Genomic DNA, 17,372 nt, shown 5'->3' on the forward strand with positions numbered 1-17,372 from the left:
TTTTTTACACAGGGGTGGGCAAAAGTAGGTTTACAGCTGTTCATATGGAATATAATACAATAATTGATTAATAATACAAGAATAAATTGTGTTTCACATACTTATAACTGTAAACCTACTTTTGCCCTCCCCTGTATTTGGAAAAACTGAAGTTAAGATCTATTCCAAAATATTTAAATTTTACCTTTAAAAAGTAATGATCAAATAGGAGAGGTGGGGAATGCATGAAGGTAGCAATAAAACAAGAATGGAAGAATGCTGAAATTGTTGAAGTTGGGTGATGAGAGTTTATTATACTATTTTGTTTACTTTGTATATATTAAACTTTTCCATGATAAAATCTGCTGTATCAAATAAGGATTGCCCCCACCCATTTTCTTAGTAGATCTTATTTTATACCTTATCTTCATTTTAGTTACTTCAAATTATTTTCATCCTTCTTACAATGCACATACCAGACCTATAACCTTCAGGTTCCAGTCAATCCAGAGGACTGGATGAAATGTATTCTATAGATCCTGATTATAATTCTTACATCATACACAGTACATGTGCTTTGGAGCCTCTCAGATTTATGTGATTTTTTTAAAAATAAGTAATGCACCTATGTTGGAAAAAAATCATCTTTGGTATTGAAGCAAGGTTATTTTCAAAATATACACATTTCTCATTGCCATATAATTTTGTCAGGAAGAACTCTTAATTACTTTGAAGTTTCCAGTGGCATAAAAATCAGAGTCACACTTGAAAGGATCAGTAGAAAGAGTCACATAAATATTCCCATTGTCCACTGTCACTCTATGAATCCTTTGCTTTATTCCTTTAGAACACCACTTGGGTTTTGCTGATGGATCTTTAGGGTTTATAGACTGATATAGTCCTTCTCCTGTTGCCAAAGTGATTTTATATTTATGCCAGGGGCAAACTATACATGGTCGTCCATCAAAATCCTGGGGAAGGAAAAATTGATTTAATAATCTGACATTTCCAATGTTTACAATAAACCTCAAACTCAGAACAGAATATATTGCAGAAGAATCAGGTTAAAGAACAAGCCAGCTTTTCTTTTTCACTTCCATTTAAAAATTATTCATCATTAGGCAGAACATAACTTAGCAGTCATCAGTCCCTTTCACTGTTTATGAGAGACCCAGTGTGTTAGAGCTGGATCAGAGGGTTACTAGCTCAGGCAACTATACCATGTTACTGCAGCTGTGCTGTTATCTATTAGATGCCAATGCCGCTTCCTTGACAGAAATGAAGCAATGGCTTCAGGTGCTTCTAAAGGAATTTTCACTAGATGCTGGAGGAATGATAAGCTTCAGATGTAAATCAAGAGAGGTTACTAAAGGCATGAGTGCATATATTAATTGCAGAGCGATTTATGATCCAAAGTAGTCAATTCTCAACTGTTTAACTGTATTAGAGAGTGCTTCTCAAATTTTGAAGAGCATGGTAATCACTAATATCTATTTAAATACAAATCTTGTTTAAATTTAGTAGGCCTAGGGTGAGTGCAAGACTCTACATTTCCAATAAGCTTCCACACGGCACCAATATTTCTGGGCTATTTACCACACTTTGAGTAGCAAGGTCGTATAGCTCTCAAGGCCTAAAACTGAGGAAAATTCTTTTACATTTATTATCACCAGGTGCTTACTTTTTTTTACACCAGAAGTGCTGGAATATTGATATTGTACCCCCAGAAAACTGTTAGCAAACATTCACATTTTTGTGATTCATTAATTAATATTCATAATTTACATACACATCCTTTATCACAAGGGCAAGTGGGAAACTAGGTAGATAGGAAGTGTAGAGAGAGTGGAACAGTAAGTTTAAGGTTGTACTTCATACAAGTCAGAGAGAAAGAGAGAGGGGTATCAGTTTCATGAGAGAGGGAGAGGAGAGAGGAAGATAGAGAGGTAGGGAGAGGGAGAAAAACAGAGAGGGGTATCAGTTTAATGAAGCAGAAAAATGAGAAATAAGGTAGCTAGTTTGGGAATGCAAGGAAGCAAGACAGTTTTCTCATTCCTCCAGTTGAACTTTCAAAGTGTGGTTTCTTTCTCAAAACATAAATTTATATTTTTATTACATTATAAAAGTAATATATACTCATTGGAAAAATTCAAACCATGCAGAAGTGTATAAAATAAAAAGTGAATGTTATTTTTTATTTTAAAATGGAATTACATTAAAACTATTATTCTATGACTTACTTTTTTCACTCAAGAATATATTGTTGACATCCTTCTATACCAACATATATAGATCTGCCTTGTTAATTTAGTTGTTGCACAGTATTCCACAGCATGACTATTCATAATTTATACTGTTTCCTATTGCCGAAACATTTAGGTTGTTGTCAATTTTTATTAAAATAAATAGTGTTAAAATGACCCTCTCCTATAGATACAATTAAACACTTGTGCAATTATATCTGTGGGGTAGATATCTCAGAGTATAATTGCTTTGTCAGAAGATATGCATATTTCTCACATTCATCTGTGAAATGGTTTTTTTACATTGTAGGGCTGTAAATTTCTAGAATATTAAAAATGATACTAGAAGTATTAAAATGTAGTCCAAACCTAAATGTAAATCATTTTTAATACAGAATGAAATAAGAATGTAAATAAGAAATATCTGAGTTTTATGAGAATAGATTTAATGTCACATACCTCTATGTCTCCCAAATGTAAAGGTCCTCCTGAGTCTAAAAAGAAATCGAATATTACATCTAGTCACTAAAAAGTCTGAAATTTTGAGTTTTATGCTTAGTAAGCAAATACAAGATTTACAAATGAAAAATAAAATCTTACGGTAACAGCGAATATCCATAGCATGATATTCTCCCTTGTGGTAGAAAATGACCACTTCTCTCTCATGGACAACAGCTGTCATTCTTTCAGATTTCTTAATGTCATCTTCTCTGCCAACATAGATGGGAGGATTTTCCTTCATTTCAGGATCTTGCTGAGAGCCATCAAGATCCATGCTGGTTGAACCAAAAAGAAAGGAAAAAAGAAAATTGCAAGTGGTCTCCAGTAGTTTGGCTATAACTTAGCTCAGAGATAATCATATCATATGAGAAGTCTGATTTCTCTGAGACTGGTAGAAGCACTTTTGGTAGCTATATAAAATAAAACATTTGTAAATATTGGATTATAGTTAGTCATGATTTTGAGTTATAGACCTTTAAAGCTTCCCAAAATTGTGGAGAACTCCTCGCGTTGAGGCTGGACTTGTATAGTAGATTCATTTTAACGTGTAAGATGGATATTTCAGAACTCCTAAGACACAGACTAAAGTTTCACCGTCCTTTTATTCCCCATCAGACTCAATGCTAAACAACATTTGGTTATGCCACTGAAGGTAGGTATCTCTGAGTCTGAATACTCTTGGACCTCTAGGTTAAGAGGGCTCACCTGGTTTTATTTTTCCTTTTTTTTTAAAAAAAAACTATTGGTTTCAGGTGTACAGCTCAATGGTTTAAACAATCATATAATTTACATAGTATTTCACTCAATATTTCCAGTACCCCACGTGATCACAATATCATCATCTATTATTTCATATGCTTTATTTACTTACCCATGACTATTTTGTAGCTACCAGTTTATGCTTCTTAGTCCCTTCACCTCCATCACCCAGTGACCCAACTCCTCTCCCTTTGGCAACCACCAGCTCTCTCTATATCTATGAGTCTCTTTCAATTTTGTTTGCTCATTTATTTTGTTCTTGAGATTCCACAAAAAATGAAATCATATGGTATTTGTCTTTCTCTGACTGACTTATTCATGAGCATAATACCCTCTAGGTCCATCCATGCAGCTGCAAATGGTAGGATTTCATTATTTTTTGGCCAAGTAATATTCCACTGTCTATATGAACCATTGCTTTTTTATCCACTTGTCTATTGATGGGCACTTGGGCTGCTTCCATAGCTTGGCTATTAGTAATAATGGTGCAATAAACATAGAGGTGCATACAGTTTTTCAAATTAGTGTTTTGGGTTTCTCTAGATAAATTCTTGGAAGTGGAAACACTGGGTTGGCTCACTTGGTTTTGCCAGCAGGGAGAGACAGCTCTTACAGATCAACTAGATGACTATTCTGGCAGAAGGAGACAGGTATGACTGGACACCTTGCACTTTCTTAAATCAGAAATTGTCATTACTGTCTTCTTCCTCATTTGGCCATTCAAAGAGATGACTTCTCTTCAGTTAATCTATAGCAGTATATTATACAAACTCATATTTCTAAACAAGATTTCATAGAGAATTTGCAGGTGTTTAAATACAATTTTTTCTCAGTACAGATACTCAGCCTATTTCTTTGAAAGCAACCCTTCCAAAGAGACCTTCTGTGTACTTTAAGAACATAGTCTTCAGGCCTTCTAGTGGTTTCCCTAAATATTTATTTAATCCTGCATGGCTGACTACAAGTTTGAAAATGTTAGTAGGAAAAGAGCATTGGCTCATTTAGCTATTTTTAAAAACTGAGGTATAACTAACATACAACATTAGTTTAATGTGTACAACATAATGATGATATTTGTATATATTGTGAAATGATCACTGCAATAAGTCTAGATAACATCCATCAATATACATAGTTATAGAATTTTTTCTTGTGCTGAGGACTTTTAAGATCTATTCTCTAGCAACTTTCAAGTGAGAGGATGGCTTGTTTAAAAAATAAGTTCATCCCAGTCAGGGTACATGCCTGGGTTGCAGGCCATGACCCCCAGCAACTGCACATTGATGTTTCTCTCTCTCTCTCTCTTTCTCCCTCCCTTCCCTCTCTAAAGATAAATAAAATCTTAAAAAAATAAGTTCATAACAGAAATTATTAAGAAGTAAAATCTCTTTGTGAAGGCAAGAAACAAGCTTTAGAAAAAGGAATTTATAGACTACTCTTTTGAGGTTAGTTTTGAGTCATAAGAAAGATATTGAATATATATTAGATATCATATAAGCCTGAGCTCCAAAACTGAAGTGTAGGATGAGGGGTGTGTGTGTGTTGATGGGAAGAAGCCGGAGCTATGAATTCAAAGTATAGAGGAAAGTATTACACAAATCAGGTTTAGGAAATTACAGAGATATCAGTTTGTACTTTGAAACTAGCACCGTTAACCTTTGCTCTAAAACAAATCTAGTTACTTTTTTAAAGGATGGGAAAAAACTCATGCTATTTTTGAAAAATTATTTCACAATAATAAAAGCAAAACTATAGTTTTTTTCTTTTTTATGTATTTATATTTATTTTTATTTTTATTGTTAAGTACAGTTGTGTCCATTTCCCCCTCATCACTCCCCCTGCCCACCCCATCCCCACCTTCCACCCTCAATCTTACCCTCCTTTGGCTTTATCCATGTGTCCTTTATACATGTTCCTTGATGACCCTTCTCCTTTTTTCCCCATTACCCCCCTCTCCCCACCCCTCTGGTCACTGTTGGTTTGTTCTTTATTTCAATGTCTCTGGTTATATTATGCTTGCTTGTTTGTTTTGCCGATTAGGTTCCACTTATAGGTAAGAGCATATGGTATTTGCCTTTTAGTGCTTGGCTTACATCACTTAGCATAATGCTCTCCAGTTCCATCCATGCTGTTGCGAAGAATAGGAGCTCCTTCTTTTCTTCTGCTGTGTAGTATTCCATTGTGTAAATGTACCAGAGTTTTTTGATCCACTCATTCACTGATGGGCACTTAGGTTGTTTCCAATACTTGGCTATTGTAAATTGTGCTGCTGTGAACATTGGGGCACATAGGTTCTTTTGAACTGTTGTTTCAGTATTCTTAGGGTATAATACCAGCAGTGGAATTGCTGGGTCAAAAGGCAGTTTCATTTTTAGTTTTTTGAGGAAATTCCATACTGTTTTCAACAGTGGCTGCACCAGTCTGCATTCCCACCAACACAGCATTAGGGTTCCCTTTTCTCCACAAACTCGCCAGCACTTGTTGTTTGTTGATTTGTTTATGATGGCCATTGTGACTGGTGTGAAGTGGTATCTCATTGTGGTTTTAATTTGCATCTTTTTGATGACTAGTGATGCTGAACATTCTTTCATATGTCTCTGGGCCTTCTGTATGTCCTCCTTGGAGAAGTGTCTATTTAGGTCCTTTGCCCATTTTTTAATTGGATTGTCTTCCTGTAGTGGAGACACGTGAGTTCTTTATACATTTGGGAGATCAAGTCCTTGTCTGAAGTATCATTGGCAAATATATTTTCCCATATGTTTGGTTCCCTAATCATTTTGCTGATGTTTTCTTTAGCCATTCATAAGCTTTTTAATTTGATGAAGTCCCATTTGTTTATTCTTTCCTTTATGCCCCTTGCTCTAGGAGATATATTGGTGAAAATACTGCTGTGTGGAATATCTGAGATTTTCTTTCCTCTGTTCTCCTTTAGGACTTTTATGGTTTTGCAACATATGTTTGAGTCTTTTATCCATCTTGAGTTTATTTTTGTGTATGGTGTAAGTTGGTGGTTGAGTTTCATTTTTTTGCATGTGCCTGTCCAGATCTCCCTACACCATTTGTTGAAGACTATTTTTACTCCTCTTTATGCTTCTGCCCCTTTATTGAATATTAATTGACCATAGAGACATGGGTTTATTTCTGGGCTCCCTATTCTGTTCCATTGATCTATATGTCTGTTCTTATGCCAATACCAGACTGTTTTGATTACAGTGGCCTTGTAATATAGTTTGATGTCAGGTATTGTGATCAATACCCTTCCACTTTGCTCTTCTTTCTCAAAATTCCTGTGGCTATTCAGGGTAGCTTATGGTTCCATATAAATTTTTGAAATGTTTGTTCTATATCTGTGAAATATGTCATTGGTGTTTTAATAGGGATTTCACTGAATCTATAAATTGCTTTAGGTAGTGTGGACATTTTGATTATGTTAATTCTTCCAATCCATGAACACGGTATATTCTTCCATTTATTTGTGTCTTCCTTAATTTCTTTCTTCAGTTTTGTGTAGTTTTCTGAGTACAGGTCTTTTACCTCCTGGGTTAAATGTATACCTAGGTACTTTGTTTTTCTTGTTGCTATAGCAAATGGGATTTTTTTCTTGATTTCTGTTTCTGATATTTCATTGTTGGTGCACAAAAATGCCTTCGGTTTCTGAATATTGACTTTGTATTCCCCTCTATCACCAAATTCACTTCAATGTATGGTTACCTCTTGCACACCCCCAACTGGAACCCAGCTTGCAACACAGGCATGTTCCCTGACTGGGAATTGAACCAGTGAGCCTTTGGTTCACAGGCGACTACTCAATCCACTGAGCCACACCAGACAGACAGGGCTATAGTGTTTTTTTAAAAAGGTAATGATTTTGTGAATTAGCCATGGCTGACAGGAGGCTGCATACTACATCTTTAAACAGTCCAGAAGTTACTCAAAGTATACAAATTACTCAGGCAGTAGTAATTACCTCCAGAGTGTTGGACATGCAGCCCTTTATCACATTTTCTGACAGAAGAGACAGAAGGGTGATAATGATAAGAAAAACAGGAACAGAAAGATGAACTAAAAAAGGGGAAAATAGCCTGAACCAAAAGAAATAAATATGGTGTTTGCAATACATTTAACTGACAAAGGATTAAGATTCACAATACAGGAATGCCTATCAACCGGAAAGAAAATTCCAAATAATCATAGAAAAATGGGCAAAAGACATGTACAAATATTTCACAGATAAGGAAATCTGAAAGGCCACTAATCACATGTAAAAATGCAATACAATTATTGTATTTCTGATTAGTAGGAAAATGCAAAAGAAATTCAAAGCTAAGTCACATATGGGATACCATTTTTCTATCTAACAGACTGGAAAAAATTATATCAAGTATTGGCAAGGATACAAAGCAACTGATGGTGATGATGTCAATTAGTGCAACCTACAGTTTGACATTACCTAGTAATGCTGAACATACTCATGACCCAATAATCCTGCTTTCGGTATGTTACAGAGAAGCATTCACAGGTACACCAAGAGACATGCACAAGAGAGGTTATAATAACAAATTAGACAGGAAACAACTCAAAATTAATCAACTGTGAAATGGATAATTTTTATATTCAATGGAATGTAGCAGTAATATGGCTATATTAATTAGGATTAATTAGAAAAATGTAACTTTAAATGAAATTTTTTTCAAGATTTCAGAGTACACTTCCATTTTTATCAAGTGCAAAAATTGGTAAAACCAAACAATATTCATGGACACATGTATAGAGAATAAAATTTATAAAGAAAAGCAAGGGGATTGTTAATACAAAATTTCTTAAATGTCTCAAAGTATTAGATTTGGTCTTATATTTAAAATTATTCTTTTTCAATATTTAGGTTGTATCCTGACTTATAATTATGATCCAAATGATCTGGAATTCAAGAAAAAGGAAATAAAATGGCACTTTCTTTCCTCAGAGAAAGTGCCTGTGCACATTCAGCTTATTTCAAAACTTAACATTAGCAGAGGAAATAAATAGTTCTCTTACTGTTCTTTTTACAGGCAAAAACAAGAAATACTAGTATCAAGCAAGTAATGAAATACATGAGATGTAGAGAAGCATCAAAAGTTAAATGAGATTTCTCCAACCCCCAAATAATTGAGAACCAAATACAATCCTTCATCTTTCCATCTCTTAGAACATGCGGTCTTTGCAGGTTTGTCCTTTACCAAGGAACACTGTAGCGAACTTTGCAGGGGCTGATAAGAAATGAGCAGAAAAAGCTGACACTAATGATAAAGGTTTCAGAGAACTATGTTGATGGTCTTTCATCTTGCTTGGGAAAGTATTATCTCATCCTTCAAATAACTGTTCCCTCTATGTATCATAAATGGTTTTATTTATTTATTATATCTGGTGATTATGTGTAATTAACACCCATATTACTCTTAATTAAATATTGTGAATACGAAGGTCTGTACATTCAGAGAACAAGGGTCAATGTATTCACCTTAATTACTGCTACTTTGATGAACTATTTATGTTTTCCCAGACATTTCTTGTATTTTTAATCAACTTTAAGATAGCAGAATCTTAACTAAATAAAAGTAAAGTGGAAATTTAAACAGCTTATCCAGTTTGTGGGCTAGATGAAGAAAACCATTCTGAAAAATCTATCCATTTTGTTCCACAGTTCACTCTTCAAGAAACATTTTGTGTTTATTTGTTTGTTTGTTTGGGGTTTTTTTTTTTTTGGTTTGTGCCTAAAATTAGGTTCCTAAAGGTGTTAACAGCAGCACATAAAATTACAAATTAGCTAAATGGATCCTCAGTCTCTATTAGATACCTTTCCAGCATAGGGAATCCATTCACATTGAATTGAAAAAAATAACTAAGTTATCTATAAGACAGTGGAAACAGAAGAGACATGAAATGAAAGGAATTTACTTGTTAACTCCTCTTGAGCACTGACTTAAGTGCTTTTACTAAGCCTGAGACTTGGTCTACACATTTTCAGAATGCATAGCTCCAGGGTGTCACTCTTGCTTTTAGGTTCAGAGAAGAGAAATGCTGTAGATAGTAGCTTTGTACAATCTCTTTGGGTGGCAGAATAATGGATAAAACTAGCTATCTTTCAGTGAGTGCCAGTGCTTGGACTCTTTGCATATAGGAGTTCATTAGTCAAAAAAACAAACAAACAAACAAACAAACCACAAAACCATCTATTTTCCAGATGAGGAAACTAAAAGTAAAGGGTCCTTTTTAACAAAAGCTTACCCAAACTCACAAAGTAGCAGTTAAGAATCAAACCCAGATCTCATGAGTCTAAATTAGTGAACAACAAAATATAAATCTTAACATTTCATCTAAGTAGTATCCATGGACTCATAAAAACACATGGCCTGCAAGTAAAGTATCTCACAGGTACCAAACCTTTTAGCAAAGTAAAGATATTATCTATCTATCTCTATCTCTCTCACCATATATATCACCAAAGATGACGGCCCTGAATTCTTTTAAAGCTAGGAACGCTATTGTGCAAGAGTTATGTCAACAGTGTTTAAAATGGAATATTTTCCCTAATAATTTAATAAAGTTACGTCGCTGTTCTGGCATCTGCTATTGTCTGGGATATTAGAGATGAGATCACCTGGTGAACTCACCTGGGTTGGAATCCTGCCTCTGAGTGATGTCGGGCAAGTATCTTTAGGTCCCTGTGCCGCAATAATTAAGGCCTGCCACATATGGTTCTGGTGAGGAATTAATGGTTCACCCTAGTCAAGTCAGAGCAGGGCCTGACAGTAGGGTACGCGCCCGTCGTGTGTTAGCTGTCATCACAAAGGTCCAGCTCTGACAGTTTATGGGCACAGGACTTCAAGCTGTTTAACATTTCAGTCCAGTCGGTCTGCAGCTGTTAGGAGCAGTGCTGTCCAGATGTGGACGGCTCAGCCCGCAACCTCCTGGGGAAGACAGCTAGGGCCGCCGGGGCGCAGAGATGGGCCCCGCAGCAGTTTTCACCCTTTACAGCGCACGAAGGCTGGGAAAGCTCGTTAAAAGCGCCCCGCCGGCTCAACTGAGGCGGCAGGTTCAGGGCATGCTGCGCAGGCTCTAAGGGGAACGAAGTTGGTGGGCTTCGCTGTGACTGGGCAGAAGCCGGTGCCGGGGTCGACGGTTAACCACGGCGGGACCGACTCCCGGGAAGGCCGCACTGCTCAGAAAGCCCAGGGGCACAGGGCACAGGCCACAGGACAGCAAGCCGCGCCAGCTGCAGAAGGCCACAGCGACCATATCCGCCGCCGCCGCGGCCGTAGCCGTCACCGGAAGTCCGAGTCCAGACCCGCCACCCTACCGGAAGAGCGGCCCTCGCGAGCCCCGCCCAGGCCCGGGCGCCCAACCCAATAGCTAGAACAGAATTTACCTTCAAGTCCCTCGCTCCACCTCCGCGAAGGCGACCTTCTGCAGACCCCGCTAGAGGCTACTGAGTGGCCCCGGGCTAGGCTACCGCGCTGAGCCTCCCCGAGGCGTGGCGAGGCGGCCCACGTGACCCCAGGGTGCCATTCCCCTGGGGCCCTTTTGAAAGCTCCGCGGACCAACCATTCTCTGGCAGGACCTCCAAACCGATTAACAGTCTTATTAATGTTGTATTTGACAAACGTAGGTGGCCACCATTTGTTGTGAAATGTTTGGTTTTACCATGTTTATCCAAATTTTAAATGGACCTAGTCATCTCATTTCAAGGAATTAACCTAAAAAACTTGAAAAATTAGTCACAATGCATATAATCAATATATGAAGATTGTTTTATTTTAAGGAAGAATGGGGATAGCTGAGGTGATCATCAACAGGGGAATGATTACATGAAATACAGTGTAGACATGTTAATTACTTGTAGCCACAGAATATGTGTAGTGTGCCCTCTTTAGTGTAAAACATCATTTCTCTAGGTACAGATATGAGAGCATATATTGCATAGGTAAGATTTTTCTTAAAAAATAAAACGTAGTGGTTGCTTGGAGAAGTGATGGAAGATTTCCACTTTCATATTTTGATCTTTGCAACTTTGATTTTTCTCTTTATACTTCTCTGAACGTTTTTTTTTTTTAAATCTCATACTTGTGTTCAAAACTGGAAGCTGGAGGAGTCTGATAGTTTTTCATATTCATATATATGTATATATACATATTTCTTTGACTGCCTTCTAATGTGGTGTTTCTTAACTCTAGCTATCCCTTAGAGTCACCTGGGGGTATTAAAAAGTCCTGATGCCTAAGATCAATGGGGTAAAAATCTTAAAGAGGCAGAGGGATAAATATATATTTTTCTGACTTCCCAAGTGGTTCAGGTGTGACCTCGAGGTTGAAAGCCATAATCTACATTTAATGTCCTGATGTACTGATCACAGATCCTTGAGTCACTTGTTGAGTGTGGAGCCGCTGAAAACCAGAGACCTTGTCCATTTACCCCAATATGCCACATAAATGACGTTTTTTTTTTTGTTCTATGGCCCTAGACATATAGAAGTTGAGAAGCCCAGAATAATAGATTTTCCTGCAATGCTATTTTGTTCTTGTTTCTATTCTGTTTAGTATAGTTTTAGGGTGATAGTCATATTTTATGGGATAATTTCCCTTTTGACAAATTTGTCTCATTGATCCGTGCACATAGTTTTGAAGAATCACTTTATCTAAGTGATAATAAAATATATTTGGATTTATTATAATTTACATTATCTGTTAGCAATTCCAAGTTATTTTATTGTCACGTGGAATATGTTAGCAGTCCTCACTTGGTATCATTGAAGGACTAAATAAGGGCTGCTATGTCAAGTGTAAAGTTCTTTTTTTGCTTTGATATAAGGTGGACATTAAAATAAGATACATCTTAGATCTACTGACCTTAAATCTGATATTGAATAAACTGAAGACCTCAATAGGTATGCATGCATATGAAGTCTGTCCAGAGGGGATCCAGCCACATAATATGAAAAAACACAGACATTTATTGAAAAAGATACAAGATACAAGAAACATTGTATGTCGGAGAATGACACCACAGTTCCCTTCTAAGTGTTCACCTGGGGACCTCACACAGTTCTCACAATTGCCATCAGCTGCCCCATTATATTTTCCTGAAATTCCTCAATGCTCTGCAATTGCTTCCCTTTCAATGGCGATTTTAGTTTTGGGGAAAGCCAGAAGTCACACAGTGCCAAATAGGGCTGTACAGGGCCTGAGTCACTTTGGTCACTTAGTTTGATGTTTCTCCAAAAAGACTCTGCAGAGGTATAATGCATGAGTGGGCACGTGGTTGTGATGAAACTGCCAATCACCAGTTGCCCATAACTGCAGCCTTCTGAATCATCAGAATAGTTCCCACAGAGGAATGTTCAAGCTTAATGCAGTATTTGATGCAGATTCATTGCTCTGCTTGCTCAGTCATTTTGAATGCGATGGCCCTACAATACATAATACAGAGTACACAATACTCAACAGTGTTTACCGCCCCCAGTGACTAGTACAGTGAAGTCATCATTGTTCATGCATGTGCATTCCAGTTCACTCTCCTTGACAGCCAGGTTACACTGGTGTTGCAAAAACCATTCTCATATTAACAATGGCTGGGCTTTTTCTGGACAGACCTTGCATATACATATACAAGAATGAGAGAGAAATGAAACTTTTTTCATTTCTCCACCTAATTTATTGATGAGGTTAGTCACATAAAAGTATAAAATTTGTGGAAAACCATAGTGGGAGGCTGAATAAACTACCTTTCTCCACTTCAGGGATGCGGGTACACAAATGCTCACATGCACACTTACACAGCACAGGCATGCATGTGAGCTTAAAGCAGGAACCCATAAAGTCCATTTGAAAGTCATTACAGTTCAGAATAAAATTCATGATTCCTACTGTCATTTTACTCCCATCCTCATTTTTTCATTAGCACCGTTTTAGCTGGTGTAGGCACAGCTTTGTCTAAGTTGTAACTGAGGCCATTCGGAAGCACTTTCTTCCTCCTTTCATCCTTTCTTTTCCTACTAGTGACACCTAGTGGCAGCCTCTGGCATGAGTTTTGTTACCTACCGCAGAAAACTCAGGCTTTCCTTCTGTGATTTTGCCCCTTAATACCTCTGTCTACAGTTTCATATGTCCCTTCTCACCTTGGTGAGCCCCCTTCCTCTGCTCTGAGCAGAGCATTTCTAGGCAGGCTTTTCTGGGACCAAGTTTTTCCTTTCAGATTGCTTCAAAACCTGCCTTTAATCCTTAGCCAAATTTTGTCTTGTGAACTAGTGAAAACATCTGTGTGTTGCTAGTTTCATTACAGGGAGGTTAGAAGAGTATCCACCAATCAGGATTTCATGTTCCTTCAAACCAGAAAAAGGTGATAACATGGCCTTTATTAAGCCATTGGGATTCAGAGCATGAGGAAATGAGGGTGGCTTTAAATATCACCTGTCTTCTTAGGACTCCTAAATGGAAGTCTTCACAATATTTATACCTGTCTGATATTCCCCCCTAGGTATTGTGGCAGAAGCAGTGTGCTCATTAAACATCCCATCTCCTACCCCATATTTCCCAGCCCCACTTAACAGTTGGTGGAAGCCCCGTGACTAGTTTTGGCCAATGGACTGTGAGTGAAAATGCAATCTGCCACCCCTAGATTGAAGCGTAGTGGAGTTGACATAAGACCTCTCCAGTCATCTCTTTTCTGTCACAACAATTGACTTTCTAGATGGTACAGCCTCCACCAGCCTGGGTCCTCGAGTAACTATGTGGAACAGAGACCATGCTTTCCCAGCTCGCCAACTTCCACCAGGCTACAAAAGATGTGTAACTTAAGTGAAAAATAAACTTTTATTATGTTAAGCCACTGAAAGTTTAAAGTTGTTTATGATTGCAACATAGCATATTTAACCTGATACCTCATACAGAACTATCTCCAATTTTATGTGTTCAGAATTTAATTTTCTCCCATAAACCTATACCTCCTTTTGTCCCCACCATCTCCATAAATGACAACACTGTCCATCTGCATGCTTACAGTAGAAACCTGGATGGCATCTCCCATTTCCTCACTCCTCCTGTGCAGAAAAGAAAAAAAAAAGAGTTAACATAGCTGACCTGAGACTGTTACCCTTTTAAAAGCTCTGCGTGCAAGGTTGGCCCTTGGATGGCATCTGGGAACATGGCTGGTAAACAGTTCCCTACACTGATATAAGGCTTTCCCTAAATAATAAAGCTGACTAAACTGTTTATACAAGCAATATGGTTTTATACTGACTGCAACCTGCTTCCTTCTGGGAGTCTAGAGCTTTGGTACATACTGGACAGAGGTGCCTATGTGACCAGCCCACAAAAAAAATCCTCCCTCCCTCCTTCCTTCCTACCTTCCTTCCTTCCTCTCTCTCTCCCTCCCTCCCTCCCTCCTTGAGGATGTGCTTTTTGATTTTTAGACAGATGAAGGGAGGGAAAAAGAAAGGAAGGGAAAGAGAAAGAGTGGAAGAGAAACACTGATGTGAGAGAGAAACAGTGATTGGTTGCCTCTCATATGCACCCCTGACTAGGACCGAACCCGCAATCTAGGCATGTTCCTGACTGGGAATCAAACCTGTTACCTTTCAGTTTACAGGAAATGCCCAGCCAACTGGCCCACACCAGCCAGGGCTCTTTCTGTATTTTCATTGTTGGAGGAAGAGTGATTTCTGTATGACTGCTGCCCCATCAAAGAGGCAGAGAGGATAAGAAAGCCTTCACATGGATTCTTCCATACTCCACCTGTGTCCTTTTCCCTTTTGATCCAGCAGTGTGACTTTACAACATCTCTGTAATAATCCTAGCATGAGAAGAACTGTGGAATGAGCTCCATGAGTCATTCTAGTATATCTCCAGACATGACACGGTCTTAGAGACCCCCATGATATCCCTGTATATCTAATCCAGCACCAAGTCCTGTTGATCCTACTTTCTAAAGTGTATTTCAAATTGCTCTACTTCCTTCCTTAATCTGTCATCATCCCTCTGGAAGGTATCATCATCTTTATCTGTGTTGGATTTTTGAGAGGGCCCAATAAATAACACCTTTCTTTCTTTCCTGAGTTTGGAACCAAACAGGAAAAGATCAAAGTATAAGTTTTATTTAATAAGAAAAATCTGTATTGAAGTGACTTAAATGTGCAGCCTAATGGAATTGTTAACAGTATCTTCAGTTAAATTTATGTGCCCTAAATGGTGCCTTTAGAGATGTTCTGTTGAGATAATGGACCAGATTTTACCCTCTCTGCAAGCACACAGATCTGTAGAAAGGAGAAGGAGGAGGCTGAGCTGAGCATTCAAAAAAAAAAAAAAAAGGGAGAGAGAAGGTTGGAGATTTTAAGATTTCTTTCTCACTCCTGATTTTTATCTTCCAGGTAGAACTCTAAGTTCTAGGCATTAAGCAGATAATATACAAGCTGACCATAAGTAGGAGTGGAAAGAGAAGTGTGGTCAGTGAACACTAGGTAGAATGCAGTGAGCCCTGAGCAAAACACAGATATTAGTATCAAACCAGGCTCAGCAAATACACACAGCGCTATGTGGGCCCGGCAAAGGCACAGCCTAGAGGGCCTTAGGTGATGTGGTCCTCAGGGGGCAGGCTGCTGCCCCTTGACATTGACCAATGTTCAGAACATAGTCATTCTACCACATTAGGTCTCAACAGAGGCAGGGAGGACACAGAGACCTTGAAAGCAAGCATAGCAAAAGCGAGTACTAAATTATAGGAAAAATGTGTGGGGGGGTGGTTTGGTGCATTGGCCTTTCAGACGATACTGGGTAGAGTGGTATTCGCTGAAAAACTGGGTAGAGTAGTATTCAATGAAATTAGGGGCTGTGAAGTCAAGTAAACAAGCTTCAGATCCCCTCACGTGGGTGGGCCCTTTCCAAGGTCCTGAAGGACCCCGTAATGCATTCACATGGTTATCCTTTATATCCCTAAAATATAATTTGAAAACACATAAATTATAGAAAAGTAGTACAGGGAATTCTGTCCCCTAGCAACCATTTGAGAGTGTGTTGTCAGTCTGCTGCCCCATCAGTTTCTAATGCTTTCGTGTGTATTTCCTGCAAACAGGGACATCCTTCTACTTAACTACAACACAGCCACCAAAATCAGGAAATTAACACTGATACATTTCTACCATCTAATCCTCAAATCCACTTCTGAATGAAGTTGTATTTAGTTTTCAAGTCTCTTTAGTTTCCTTGTCCAGGACAGTTCCTTAGTCTTTCCTTAACATCCATGACATTGATATATTTTTAAATTGTAGGCCATTTATTTTGTCAAATGTCTCTCAGTTGAGTTTTGTCTGACATTTCCTCATGATTACTTTCAGGTTACACATCTTTGGCAGGAAAACTACCGAGATTGGATTCTGAGTCTATATTGGCTTCCCCCACTATTCCCTTCTTATTTGTCCCCAGCTGGTCTTACTACATTACAATGTTGCCATCACCTCATTCTGGCTCTGTCCCACTCTGAGAGATTGTGCTTCCCCCCTCACCCTTCACCAGCCAGCATGGGTATCTATGCTGCTCTGTCCCACCTACTGGCTTTAGGACAGAATTTTTCAGGAAGGAAAGAGAAGAGAGAGGAATAATGGCCATATGTTTTTGTAAAATGTGCATAAGTAAGATGATATTATTTCAATGGATTAAGGCCAATGTCTCTTTTTCTTCCATCACACAGGCATTTTGGGGATTTGATTAGGGGGCAGGTAAGTTGGGAATGCACTCAGTTTAGGTTTAGTGGCATATATGTTTATGGTTTGCTGGTAATTCTATGTATGGTTAAGTTTTTCCTGGCTTCCCAATGCAAAAAGTCTTCGCAGAATACTCCCAATGCCCACTGTGATGACCTCTCCAT

General features: G+C 38.2%; 1 protein-coding gene across 2 annotated transcripts; it reads right to left on the minus strand.

Moving 5' to 3' along the window:
- Window positions 1-214: 214 nt before the first annotated feature.
- RFESD (Rieske Fe-S domain containing) lies at window positions 215-10,962 on the minus strand. Of its 2 annotated transcripts, none has more exons than XM_045848358.1 (4): window positions 10,888-10,962; window positions 2,823-2,998; window positions 2,682-2,716; window positions 215-950 (listed from the first exon to the last, which is right to left on the minus strand). In XM_045848358.1, the coding sequence occupies exons 2-4, from the start codon at window positions 2,995-2,997 to the stop codon at window positions 687-689; spliced, it is 474 nt and encodes a 157-aa protein (XP_045704314.1). In that variant the 5' UTR covers window position 2,998; window positions 10,888-10,962; the 3' UTR covers window positions 215-686. The 2 variants fall into 2 exon arrangements, with proteins under 2 accessions (XP_045704314.1, XP_045704313.1); XM_045848357.1 differs by lacking the exon at window positions 10,888-10,962 and adding an exon at window positions 10,133-10,784.
- Window positions 10,963-17,372: the final 6,410 nt, after the last annotated feature.

The sequence above is a fragment of the Phyllostomus hastatus genome, unplaced genomic scaffold, assembly GCF_019186645.2.
Source record: "Phyllostomus hastatus isolate PE091 unplaced genomic scaffold, TTU_PhHast_1.1 phas_contig_58, whole genome shotgun sequence".
Taxonomy (NCBI): domain Eukaryota; kingdom Metazoa; phylum Chordata; class Mammalia; order Chiroptera; family Phyllostomidae; genus Phyllostomus; species Phyllostomus hastatus.

Excerpts from the sequence above, each read along its gene's own strand:
- RFESD (XM_045848358.1), bottom strand. The coding sequence starts at position 2,997 with ATGGATCTTGATGGCTCTCAGCAAGATCCTGAAATGAAGGAAAATCCT. Across the intron at positions 2,717-2,822 it reads TATGGATATTCGCTGTTACC|ACTCAGGAGGACCTTTACAT; the intron begins GTAAGATTTTAT and ends ATTTCTTTTTAG. Across the intron at positions 951-2,681 it reads TACATTTGGGAGACATAGAG|GATTTTGATGGACGACCATG; the intron begins GTATGTGACATT and ends TTCCTTCCCCAG.